The following is a 14,086-nucleotide window of genomic DNA, read 5'->3' as shown; positions in this document are numbered from 1 at the left end:
AATAGAAACAAGTAGAACAGCAGATTCTCTGCAGCTTGAACTAAAATAAACTTCAGGACGAGAAATCAACAAACCAGCTTTGAAGAGCGAGTTCAGGGATGATGAACAGAGCAAGAATATGAGTGTGAGGAGGACGGGGCGTGAGATGGGGAGCGGTTTGTGGAGTTTTGTCTTCATTTAGGGGAAAGTTTAGTTTATTTAAATACAGACTTTTTGGACAGCCACATTTAGCATCGCAATGAATATCCCTCTAACCTTGAGTTATGTGCTCTCTTTGCTGACCTAGCTTGGGATAGCATTAGCTGACAAGTTCATGTTTTCAAACCTCATTCCTCTCAAGCTCCACCCTTTCATTCATCACTTCTGACAATGAAGAAACAAGGTGATGGGGCTGAAATGCCCAACCCTACATTTTCAGAAGTCAGTGTTGACGTCGTGATTTCTGTCTTTTCTTGCGCTGCGGACTTGTTGTCTTAAAATGAGGTGTATTTTCAATGAAACCAGCCCTCCACAAAGTTTACTGACATATAACAACACCTTTAAATGCTTTAAATGCTTGATTTTGACTTAATGAGGGTGAAAAGTTGTCAAAAAGTGGCAGCTCGGATTGCCAGGTATCCTAGAATCCTTTGTAAAGGGTAGATGATGGTTGCAATACATTGGAAGAACGGGAGTGAATTTTCAGCCCCACCAAAAGAGATTGTATGGATGCAGTGGAATAAGTGCTCACTGTCTGGAAAGCCAAAAGATTTAGAACTCCCTCTGCTGGCTGGCTGCAGTATAGTTCATAAACCCGGCCTCTTGACAGCTCTGTTGACAAAAGAGGCTCCTGCAGCGTTCTTTACCAGATTATCAGAGTAAAGGAGGAACAGTGAAGGGAACGTAACAAATACGAACACAAGAGTCATGAAAATGTCCATAACCGTGAGTGTCTGCTTCAAAGCAACACAATGATCTGTTCTGCTGTGGACCGGACAAGTCAAGTCAGGCACGCCCTTATTTGGGAAAAACTCGTAAGTTTAATATCTTTGCAAATACCCAGTTAAAACAGTTAAAACGGTTTAGGTCTGACTAGCTAATTTCTCTATCAACACACACTGAACAGGGTGAATTTTTTTATAACTCTGTATTTTCGAAGATGTTAAACGTTAAAAGTTTTGCCCAAATAAGGGCATGGCTGACTTGATTGACAGGCAGGGCTCCTGAAGCTGTTAGCAAAAAGGCTAAAGGCCCGCTTCTTTACCTCACACTTAAGGTTGATTTATACTTCTGCGTCTCCTCTATGCAGCAGGGGCTGACGCGGACATGAGCACCACATACTTGTGTGTCGATGTGTCCGTGTCACGCAGCAATTCTCCGCTGAAACACTTGAGGGCAGTGTGGTCTCTCTGATAGTCGGTCGCCTGCTTCCGGCCCCGCTACGATCTCTGTTTACTTTTCCACAGAGATTCAGAGCGTGTTCTGTTAATCTACAGCTGATACATGTTGCTGTTTATCACACAGACATGATTACATGAAGAATAGAGAGGAGGAGATGAAATACACGGACGATGTGCGGGATCCCGGAAGTACTGTTAATCAGTCCCTCCAGGAAGTTGTGATTTCGCGATCACAGCTATCAACGCAAATTCAACCAATCAGCGCAATTTTTCCGCGGCCCTGCAATTTTATACAATCACCGCAACTTTCCCACAAATTTGACCAATTACCTTAATCTCAGCCCCTGTACGTCATCGGTTTTGTCATCAATTTCACTTACTTGGAACATAAACGTAAGTCCTTACTTGATCGGCACTTTTCAACAGCAAAACACGCACAGAGAACGGGTGAAAAGAGAGAGGACAGCAGGCAGGACAAGTGACCATGACAACGTTATTATTTATAGATTGAGGGGCTCAGTGTTAGCTTGGTCTCTACCTGCAGCAGGTGTGCTTTATGAACCAGCTCTCCTCACCTCCATGCATCTGTCTTATCTTCATTGATGATTTTTACCCCCGGTGTGTGTTAGTGACAAAGACACAACCGGGGGACGTCTGTTTAATATTTGATGTTTGACGTTGTTGCCGTGGTTACCGTAAAAAGCTCTGCATCTACAGCTTGATTTAATCCAGTTTGGTGAAACATCAGACACCTTCAGTAAGTTTGGATCAACTCCTCGTCATCAAAGATGCAGATGCATTTCAGAGTGCCGTGAACTGTCTGTGCCTGTTACTGCAAGGTGCATTCAGGGACCGTCGTAAATGTGCAATACAGTCCTTTCATGGCATTTTTCTGTGAATCAAGAGAATCAAAATACAGTCACAGTGGCCACATCAAGAATGTTTTCTAAACACAACTGTAATTTAGCGTATTTACTTGCCCCTGAGATGTTATTGGGGGAAAAAAGCAAAGAAAAAAATCGCAACTTTCACCGCAATTTTTTCAAAAATCTGTCGCAAATTCAGGCTTTTTGGGCCGCAACAATCACAAAAAAATCCTGCGAAATCCTGGAGGGACCAAGCGGACCAATCACAGGGCTTGCCGTCCGTGTCGATTCTACGCGTAGTTACATTTTACATTTTAGAGGAGGTGCACGTCAGCTACGTGTGTAGGCCTCTGTGTAGGTACGGGAGCTACGCGGACCCCCGGCGTAGGCTCCGCCGTCGATTCGACGCAGAAGTATAAATCAGCCTTAAGTTTGGTTGAGTTCAACATTTCCAATATGGCACCAGCCGACAATGAGCTTCAAAACAGCGCTTCAGGAAGAGATGGGTGACGTCACAGAGACGACATCTATTTTTTGTACAGTCTATGTGTTTGCGAATTACATGCATTATGTATATGTTACAAGTATGTTTGCATGTATTTGTCTGTGTATGATTATTCGCCTCACACTGCTGGCTTTTTGAAATCCTATTTTCTCTGTTTTCTCTTTTTGTTTGTCTGTGAAGCAGAGAGCAAACTATCTGAAAATACAATTTACCTTTATAAATATTTTATAGAGGGCTTATTCGAAGGTTTACCTCTTCAAGAGGAGCCAGCTGGCTTGGGCCTGAGTGGCACACACGGGTAGAGCAGTCAAATAAACTAAGCTGATACGGGACTCGCTGATGAAATATGCCAAGAAATGAAGCATTTCATTTTAGGTCCAATATCTGTCTCTCTTAGACTAGCAGACGGAGCAAAATCAGGGACAAAAAGACAGGATGAGTGTCTTTTATTTGTACTAGACACACTGTGAGACCTGTTTGGACCCTGAAGAATCTCTAATTGGTGCGTCCTTACCTCTGTCCATTATTGAGCCGGCTCCTCCACACAGAGGAAGACCACCCTCAGAGGGCAGGAGAGGAAAGGGGAGAGGGCCGCTCTGCACCAGCTGGAGGATGGATGGATGGATGGATGGTGAGATGGGAGGATGCATGGATTATCTCAATACAGTATGTGCACAAAGTATGAAGAACACCTCTTACTGACTCGACTTTAATGTAGTGGGAGGAGGAAGAATAGTTTTATGGATTATTGAGAAATTAACCTAACAGCAAAAAGGTGTTCTTAATATTTTGTACGCCTCATTTAAAAGTGAAATGTGGTAAAAAGTTAATCACAGCACACGATATTAAGAGCTTTACTCCAAACTGGGATTCCCATTTGCTCAAACTAACAGTAAATCATTTAATGGGCTCCACTCATACAGCACTTTTGCAGTTAAACGAAGCAGCGTGCTTTAAAAGAGGTGATGGGTAACCTAAGCCCTGGGTTCGGCTGTGAATGTAATACAACTTTAACACAGTGAATCCTCTCTTTATTAGAAGATCAGTCCGTAAGTCAATTTCATATTAAATGATAAAGTTTTGGTTATGATTTCTAGGCAAGGCAGACAGTTTTATATTAAAAGATTAAGTTGCAGTAATTGTTTCAATAAAAGTGAACCCGTTTTGAAAAATTGAATTCAGCTATAAAGGATTATTTTTGGAGTAAAACTCTCTCTTAAAGGACTACATGTTTTGGAACATGTTTTGGAGAGATATTTGCATAAATACTTAAGACATGAAATCATGTTGTTTAAAAAGTAGTTGCACCACAAAGCCAGTTTTCCAAACATTCAAGGCGTTTTTCGACCAGAGGAACTTTACCCTTGAACTACATGTGTTTCGACCGGTGGACCCATGGTCTAAATTTAGTTCAGGGGTAGTTAATCTCCCCCCTAAAAAGCCCCTGCTAGGGAGGTTAGTACTTTTCAAAGGTCCCGGGACTTTCGGGGGGCAGGGCCTGCAATGCTGAACGTGTCTGATTGGTAGATTAACCTCAGTGTTTTTATTCTGCCCACTGTCCACAATAACATCACACACATCTGTGATTCTCTTGATTTCTCTTTCTTTCATTAGTTTTTATTTGTTCTATCTTTTTTGTATGTGTGTGTACTTTTCAAAAGAAGAAGCTGTGATTCTCTTGATTTAGCAGCTTGTAACAGTAGTCTTCTCTCAGCCCACCGTGAATGCATCTCTCCCGGTGTTACGGTTTTAAAAGTGACCCTGTAAACTGGAGACCTTCAGCTGAACGTGTCAGTGTTTGTGGAGTTTACACAGCTGTTGAAACACAGAGGGAGTTCCTGGGAATGCAAACTAGTTTAGTTTAGTTTAGAACAGCCTTTATTTGACTGTTTTCATGGAAACTAATCACATTGCCTGGTAAAGTTGACTGTTAAAAGACGACAGGATGAGGTTTTTGTTGAAAACACTACTTTTGCATGTTTAGGACAAGAGATCAGAGGTATCACTTTGTGCACAAGGGGCGCCAGAATTGATACAAAACAAAAGTTCCTCACAGCAGCTTTTATGAGGGATGCATCCGGCTGAACGTCTCCAGTTAACAGAGTCACTGTTTAAACCAAAACATCGGCCGATCTCTGCCACGGCTTTTTGAGTTCAAAAGGATTTTAAAGTCGTTTTGAAACATCTTTGCTACTCGCGCTTATCTACTCTCACGTGTTGATTCAGTGAATCCATCTGTGATGAAATATAGCACCATCTAAAACAGAGCCAGCTGAATCTAGTTCTGGGGTCTAAAAGACCCCGGAACTCTTGATCCAAATGCACCTGAAGTTGTGATATGTGATGTAAAGATGAGGGGATGACCTGATGGCTGGATGCTGGATGTGGAGGTGGATGATGTCCTGGATAGTTGACCAGGATGAGTTTGCTGAAGTTGAACTTGTAGGTGAATCTTTTTCCTTTGGTCTTGTGCAGGATACGTTTGTTGTAGTAGTATCTGGAAGTAAAATGTCAGACTTTACCCGAACTGTGTCTGTGTGTATAGGATGTGTGTGTTTATACCAGGCTATATGTGCGCTCGTTCCTTCTGGGCAAGCTGCTGGAAAACACGCAACATTTGCATTCCCAAATGGCATGTGTTGAGTCTGCAGGCGTTTTGGGTTTTAAATTTTAATTTGAAGACGTTTGTGGCAAGCGGTACGTTTTATTTACAGCAGCAGCAGCAGCAGCAGCCTTGGGGAGAAGCTGTACAGAGAGGGAGGATTGTCCATATTCATAAAGAAGCATAATTCCTCTGATGTAACGCTCAGCATGGGAAGCTAAATACTGCATAATGTTGCATTTAGCTTACTGAAAGGACACTGGATATGGAACATTTGGAGGGATTTCTAGCCAGATTTTAAGGCAAAAGACAAGCTATCATGAGCTACATTTGAGTATACAGCTAACATTAGCATTTTACTAAGGCCTAGCTAACATAACATGATAATATTACACCATACAGAAGGTGCAACTACCTATGTTATGCTCATTTAAATGTTAGCTGTCTTACATTTTAAAGAGTTACAAAATACAATAGGAAAGTGGCAACGTCACAGCTAATGGTAACGCTAGCTTACCAGTGTTAGCAAGGACACTGTTCAATGCTATCAGTAACCATTGAGACTCAGCTAACAGTAGCTACAAATACTTAACATAAAGACATATTTGTTAGCTTATTAAGACAACAACATGAGCATTCAACCTTTGACCTTTAGCTAGCAAACATCATAAGCTAAGAGTTTTGACTGACTTGTAGCACTATAAAGAGTAGAGTTAGCGTAGAACTAGCCGAATACTAAGGTTAGCTGTGGTTGTGTTGTTTGAAGTTGAAGATTAGCCTCATATCTCTTCAGACTTTCACTCAGGTGCCCTGTTAGTTATTTAGACATTTTGTGTCATCTTTCTTTACTTGCCAGTCTTTTTAGTAGAATTGAGTTTATCAATAAATAGTGAAGCTATTGCTAATTTAAATATGAAATGAAACAGTAGAACAACTTTTTATCAGTGTTTGAACTTCTCACATTGAGTGTAATGTCAGAGTAACATAAATGATGTGTGACAATGGATGAAAAATGACAATCTGAAGGGAAATCTTAAAATATATATATATACCATATACCATATACCATATACCATATACAAACATCAGTAGTAACAACTCTGGTAGCTAGAAATTGGCTAAATGGCAAGATTACAGTTGGATTGTTTAATGATGTGAAATATGCTGCTTGTAGGCACTAGTTTAATTAATAAAATCAGAGTTAAATGACATGAAATCACAGAATGAAAGCTTTTTTGTAAAAAATGTGTCTTTAGTAATGAAATAAAATAAGGGACTGTCTCTGGAAGACTGATCTCCTCTGGCAGGCTGTTCCAAAGTGTAGGTGCACTAACATCACAGGTGACCCGTCCCATCCTTTGCATTCCCATTTTGAACTGATCCCACACTGTTAGCGCTTAAGACTGCCACCAGCCACAAAAAATGTTTACAAGAACTCTTTTGTTCCAAGAGCAATTTAATTCTTAAATTCTTAAAGTGTAAATTCAAATGGAAACTTAACTTTTTAATGTTTGCAAGCTCTTAGAATAAAAATATGCAGCATCCCCCCCAACTGTCCTGGGTTCACAGGGGCTTTCTTTAACTGTAAACTAAATTGTGAGATGTGTGTATGTGTATATTTATATGTGTATGCATATACATATATATGTCTTTATGTATGTATGTGTGTATATGTATGTAAATACTGTATATATTTTTTTTATATGTTTATATTCCATATTTTATTTTGACTCTTAAAGGAATTCTACTGGCCATCACCGTATAGGAAGAACCCCAAGCTCTCTCTTGGTTCTTGTCTATGAATGTTGTATTGTCTGTTTGTCTGTGTGAAGCTGAAGGCAATTTTCCATATTGTTGACAAATATAGTTCTAAAGTCTAAAAGTCTGAAGTCTAACCAAAAAATCCTTGTCACTTTTGGTTTTCAGTCGGGACCTTTGGACAGCTAGCAGAGCACTGCCAGAGGATCTCAGACTGCATCCTGGATCATACAGGAATACAAGCTCAATATAAGGAGGGGCGAGTCCATGTTTGGTCATAAACATGATTAAAAGTGTTTTAAAATCAATCCTAAAATCATCCGACAGCCAATGTAGGGATGCTAAAATGGTTGTGAAATGGGCACATTTTTTCACTCTTGTTAAAAGACAAGCTGCTGGATTTTGAACGATTAGAAGGCGGTGGATTGATTTTTGACTGAGACGTGTGTACAGAGAATTACAAAAATCAAGATAGGAGGATATAAATGCATGAATACGTTTTGGGACTTGACCTTTGCTATATTTCTGAGCTGATAAAAATGAGGCTAGACAGCTTTTTTCACCTGTGGCTCAAAGCACAAGTCCTTATCAAAAATTACACTGAGGTTCTTTGCTAAGGGCTTAATATTTTTGACAATTCGCCTAGATTTTAAATGATGAGATGTCTCATCGGACCAAACACAATCATTTCAGATTTAGAGTCATTCAGTTTTAAAAAGTAGTCTGACATCCATGAATTAATTTCTGCTCGACAGTTAGTGAGAGTTGTTATGTTGGATTGGTCACCATGTCTGATTGGGATGTAAAGTTACGTGTCATCAGATCAGCATAGCGTTGATAACGGACATTATACTTATGAATGATATTAAAGGTGTTCATGTACATGTATCATCACCTGAGCGCCCTGCTGAGCTTGTCGTAGTTCATGTGCGGTTTGCCCTTCCTCTCCCCCCATAGCCTGGCTAGCCTCTCGGGGTCCCTGATGACAAACTCGCCCCACTCTCCTCCCCAGCCGATGGCCCCGACCCCGCCTCGTCCCAGCAACTCCAGCAGGAAGTGCCAAAGCTGCACCTGTCTGGAGCCCGGCGACCAGGCTGGTTTGTAGGCCCAGTCGGGGAAAAGCAAAGCTGCGGAGACACAAGGAAGTTTGGTAAGTTTCAAGTCAGCCACGTATGAATAAAAACCTGCGTGGCGTTGTTTTGATGAGTTGTTCCTTTCCTGGGGAAACATGTGATGTTATGATTCTTTCAGAGAAGAGGAGAACTACTTGTACCTGGGAGAGTACATTTACAATAGACTGGACTGTAGAACAAACACTGAAAGCCTGCACAAGAAAGCTAACTTTGGAGGATGCTGAGGTCCTTCAATATCTGCCAGACAATGCTGAGGATGTTCAGAGTTTGTAGAGGTCAGCACAATCCAGTCTGAGGTGCACTAGGTAGAAGGAACAAAGTAGTCCGTAGGGCCTGTGGCGATGTGGAGCTGGAGCTTGACTTGTCAGTGTTACATGAAGAACTCATTAAACTGAGATTCACCACAGAGTGCAACAGGGACTCATTCCTGCTTGTGGCCTTTAAACTTTTCAACTCCTACCTCGGAGTGTAAGACGCCGGGTGTCAATAGACCTTGGACTTACTTCACCCATGAAAGCTGCTGTACCCTCATAATTGATTTATAATGGATGTTTTCTGCCCTAACCACACATAGTTTTGTGTGAATGTTAAACTGAACTATACTTTGCCTTAACAACCCAGATTCCAAGAGAGCTTGAGAGGCTTCAATACAAACACAGTAAATAGTTTAATTTAATTGAATACAACACAAATACGTAAAGTCCACTTCCACCTTCACTCCCCTTAGTAGTGATTATTACGTCTGTTTAAAAATGCTCTGAATACCTTGTATTCTTTCGTTATGAGAGGAAACGCAACACTAGATCTGGAAATTGTATCTGGAAAAAACAAGTGTGATTAGATTCTCCTCCTAAAGACATGCAGTGAGGTTTTCCTGCGGTAATCACTGAATCAAGGATTCTCCTCCTCCTCTCCTCATCCATGTTGTCTTTCTGGTCCTCTGAAAACCTCTGAACTATTGACTCCAGGCCTGGCTCCGCTCATCATGACTTTGGTTTGTTGTTGTAGTTAAGTGAAATACGATCTGGTGATAACACAGAGTGTTTTATTCTGAAAATTAACCGGATGTTTTCATTTTGTTTCGGTGCCTGACACAGCAGAAAGGAGGAGCTTAGGTGGAGGGTTGTAAAGCGGTTTGCAGGGGCCGAGCTTGACTTCTTGGCACGTCTGAACTAACGTTACGCTTAATTTCAGATTCTTGCTCAGCCCTTTTCATGCCAACCCACAAGTGACACTATGAGCAAGCTTTGGGTAACTTCTGGTCGTAGCATTTTTTTAAGCTTTAGTTTGACATTTGGGGAATTGTGCTTCTTTGCCAAGTTCCGGATAAGAAGCTTGGTACCACACTCATCCGTGCACAGCAAATATGATGCAACCGAGAAATAGAGATGTGTTATTTAGACAGCTTTGGATGTTACCCCGAGCATCTTTTTAGATTTGTTTTGACAGAGCCATGTTAACAATTTGCTTCTGTTTCCATTCTCTGAGTCAAACTAACAAGCTCCATATTTTCAGACATGAGAATATTTATCTCCTCTCTTATTGCGTCTTGTAACAAAAGAGCAGGGTCCAGAGTTTTCTAAGACATTTTGTGATACTTTTGGAAAGTATAATCTGTCTCATGTTTTATTCAACACATTTAAACATCAGCACCTTGAACCCTGACGCCCCCAGTGTTCAGAGAGTCATGATCTCACTGCTTTGGTTTGGAGTTTTTAGCTCTGGTAAGAAATGTGTAAAAACAACATTTGCTGCAACTTATTAAAATCTCAGCATGCTGCAGATCTCACCATTACACATTCTGTTTTAGTCATCTTCTCTATTGAGGCTTTAGTTTGAGCGCCAACTAGGCTTTTGTACTGAGTCTTTCATTGTATTGTACTCTGACTGTTTGTTTGTCCATTTGCTCACAATATGCTGATTAGTTTGTGTAACAATGTGTCACAGAAAGCTATTATCGGATGTTGATTGAATGAAAAATGGGAAAATGAAACATTTCATCTCTCCAAATTAGCAATTAACATGTTATTTGAAGCAGAGAGGCTGGTGAATAGGAGTGTTGTGTGGGGCCAGAGAGGACATGAGTATGTGTAATTACTTCTTCCATTATCTGTTTGTGTGATCATGAAGCTTTGCTTTTCTTGTAAGCTCTTACTAATCACTCCTTCATTATGAGAAACCAGTTTTAGGCTCATTATGTTGGGTTCACAAACATGATGATTTGTCACACAGGTTCAAGTTTCTCTCAGCACAACAGATATCTTTCGGTTCTTCATTTCCACAAGACATTTGGAAACTATTTTGGAGTGTGTGCAGCTTATACACGGATTATTTGATGTGTGACACCAAACAAACCTGGAGAAAGCACATTTGGGAAAGCAGTATGTTACGGTTTACCTCTATGCCTGGTCACCACCTGACTGATGGCCATACAGAAAAAGTTGAAACTACTCAGAATAACCAAACAAGATTTCATTAATTTGTAAAGTCATGAAATAAACCCTTAATTATGCCATCTCAGGTCTCAGGTTGATAACTGAAGTCAGAGTAGAACTGCCGTAAATCTGCATTCTTCTAAACGGCCAGCAGGAGGGCGAGTCTACTGGTTGCAGAAAGGTTGGTCCGTACTTTAAGTTTAATATATCTGCTAGCAACTTCGTCACAAGTTTAAACCGTAGACTGTATAAATAATGGACGTAGTATCCGTGACGTCACTCATATCTTTCTGAAGCGCTGTTTTGAGGCCAATCTTGCGGCGGCAGCCATATTGGAAATGCTAAACTAAACATAACTGCTGTGCCTCTCGTAATTGAAAACTCTTAATCTTAATATCGTTGAAATTGGTGCGTTATGAAAAAATTCAACCCCCGTACAGTGTGTGCTGATCGAGGAATGAGCTATCCAGACTACACTCGTTTTTTGTACCAGTGTACCTGCCGTTTGAAATACCAGGCTGTAAATATGTTTATTTCTGCTGTAAAGATCGTCTTCTTTGAATGGGTGTGTATGTGGTTACCGGTACTTCCGGAGCCAGCCTCAAGTGGACACTCAATGAACTGCAGTTTATAACACTTCCGCATTGGCTTCAATTCTTGCGGTCAGAGGTTGCCGCTTGGTTTGAAGTCTCAATCACTACTGTAAAGTCTTACTCAGTACAGCCTGATGTTAACATGTAAAATGTGATTCAATCTGAAAGCCAATAAACGATAAATCCTCCTAATTTGGGGGCGTGGCTTCCTTGTAATTGACATGTTGTAACAACTTTGTTCTACATTTGGTTGTACAAAACTGCTCTCTGTTTAAAGCCTGTTTTCACTCGCCGAGTAAGCATCTCTTGTGGTGTTAAAATGACTAGAATTATCTGGTATGTTTTTGTCTTCACTGTTCTCTTTTTTCTCCCTCTGTTCCAATCTCCAGTCAGGGGCGTGTCCAGAATTTTTGTGACTGGCTCGGCCCAACTGGGGCACTGACTCATGCAGGAGCGGCATGAAGTACGTCAACTTAAAAAAGAAAAAAAAAACAGCCACACATAGAGACCTTAACGCTTCATTCTTAAGGGACTCAAATAGGAGATGGTTGGGACGCCGTTGGCTTAGCGGTGTAAGTGCTCACATCATATCCAAAGGCGTATGTCCGTAGGTCGTAGGTTCAACTCCCTGCATCTACTATTTGCTGCATGTCCTCCCCCACCCTCTACTCCCCACGTTTCCTGTTACTCTTCAGCTGTCCTGTCAATAAAGGCGAAAAAGCCCAAAAATATAACTTAAAAAAACAAACAAAACAAAACTCCTGCACACTGGCATTTGAAATACAGATATTGGCAATATTTTGGTACCAATAAATGTATTTTTGTCAGCTAGTGTCCAAGAGTTTGCTCATGAGTCCTCTCTGACACATCCGTGTCATGAAAAAGATGTGTGAAGTATTTTTCAACAATTTAAAATACCGTAAAAAGAAAATATGTTAAATTTAAATGAAAAAAAAAAGGCTACAAGCAGCCTTTTAAAACACACCTCTGATAAAGCAAGTATCCAATTATAGTTTCTGATTTTGGGGTGGTCAATCAGAGGGGGCCATGCCACCCTTGGCCGCCCCTGTGGACACACCCCTGCTCATACTAGTATGGTCGCTTCTGGCCCTGAAAAACCAAGAAGGTAACTACCATACAGTCAAATACCAAACTTTATAGAGCACAAAAAACACACGGTGACGATTATAGTATATTGTGATGTGGTTGGCTACAAATGTATGAAAGGGGGTCGATAAAACACGTACATCAAACCATTGCACCTTAAAACAGCAAATGTTGATTGGTCAATATTTGTCCTGATGACATGTGTCTAAGTTTCTCATGATTTCATATATTTGTATCACACTGTTGTGCTACAGACAGATGCACAGCACAGAATATAAATTAACTGTCAAATAAATCTCAGCACAACACAGGAGAGACACAAACAAAAGAAACACACATCTCCACACTTACTTCTGCTCCAGTACGGCGATGAAAGGTGTCCCACCGAGGAGCTGCAGCTGCACTGCATCTGCAAACACAACACAATGAAACACACACAAAACTACTCAACGGCTGCACCATCAGATAGAAGTCAGGGAGCCAAAAAGTTGTCTGAAAGAAAGTTTAATTAGCTGTCATGTGGTGTTAAATTAGCTATCACAACAGAGCACAGATTACAGCAGCTTCCTCTCCGCACACATTTTTACTCATCTTCAAATTTAAGAGCAAAACACGGACTCCAGATCTGCTCACTGAAGCTACTTCAAGTCAATATTGGAATAATTGTGAGTAAATATAAGATTTATTGACCTCTTTGGGATCATAATGTGCTTGAAATTGCTTCTACTAATTCGATAGCAGCTTTGTGATTACATTTAAGCCTTTGCAGCAACATAAGTGTGTGAAAGCATCGTTTTCCCTGCAGATGCTGTTTAGTGTTTTCTATATTTTCCTATAATTTCACCCTATCTACACACATTGTCCGCCCACAGGCACGATGACCTTCCCAGGCGATTCAGAGCAGCAGAGACGCCCACCATCTTCCCTGGAAGGCTGAAAACTCATCTCTCCAAGAAGCACTTCACATAACCCTTTTCCCCCACTGAATGATGTCTCCTTTCCTATAAGCCCTCTTCCACGAGCTGTAATATCCTCTTATCTAGGAGCAACAAGAAAACGATGTCTCCCCTTAGCTCTTATTTTATTTCTCTCCTCGGTGCAGCGCTACGCTCAGACATGATCACTGCAGGGTCAGAGGGACATTGTCAGGAAAATAGGAGTGCAGGAGGAAGAATAGTTTAGTTTTGAGGCCGCGTTTGGACGAAAGATGGGCTACTTTTGAAGGACGGAAACAGAAACATAATCAGGAAGAAGCAACAATACTGCAGAGTAAAATGTCACGTTTCTGTCCCTTTTATTGCCTGTTTAGCTAATGAACCACAAATTAAAGCTGTCCTACTTGATAAAAGTCTCTAAACATCTAAATCTTAATCTATAAACAATCCAATGATGAGCAGGGTTACACTGATCACTACAATCAAAGATAATAAGTCAGAATTATCCTGCCTGTCGACAAGAAGAAGAAGAAGAAGAAGAAGAAGGGGAAAAGTAATTTAACTAATCAAGATTTCTCCATCACAATCATCTCATCTACAGAGAGCCAGCTAATTAAAGAGCACAGTGCAAGTGTAATAATAATTCAGTCGGTCCAGTTACCTCGGTTGGAGCAGGAGTGGAGGAGGCTTCGTTAGAGGACTGACAATGATCAGTTTGTCTGCCGGCCCACTTAAAGAGTCTGAGAGGACTGGAGGATGGATGGACCGAATCT

At 40.9% G+C, this 14,086-nt stretch overlaps 1 protein-coding gene across 3 annotated transcripts in view; it reads right to left on the bottom strand.

The window, feature by feature from the left end:
* The window catches only part of LOC117826724 (ETS translocation variant 3-like protein), a 43,556-nt gene that overhangs the window by 2,100 nt on the left and 27,370 nt on the right, over positions 1-14,086 (bottom strand). For 2 of the 3 annotated variants that reach the window (XM_034703005.1, XM_034703006.1), the window contains 4 exons: positions 12,730-12,787; positions 8,006-8,237; positions 5,076-5,247; positions 3,265-3,355 (listed from right to left, as the gene is read on the bottom strand). In XM_034703005.1, the coding sequence (XP_034558896.1) occupies positions 3,265-3,355; positions 5,076-5,247; positions 8,006-8,237; positions 12,730-12,787 (553 nt within the window). The remainder of the gene's footprint in view (positions 1-3,264; positions 3,356-5,075; positions 5,248-8,005; positions 8,238-12,729; positions 12,788-14,086) is intronic. The other variant, XM_034703007.1, reaches the window with a different exon arrangement.

The sequence above is a fragment of the Notolabrus celidotus genome, chromosome 15 (genome assembly GCF_009762535.1).
Source record: "Notolabrus celidotus isolate fNotCel1 chromosome 15, fNotCel1.pri, whole genome shotgun sequence".
Classification (NCBI taxonomy): domain Eukaryota; kingdom Metazoa; phylum Chordata; class Actinopteri; order Labriformes; family Labridae; genus Notolabrus; species Notolabrus celidotus.
This window is presented reverse-complemented; position numbering and strand designations above follow the sequence as displayed.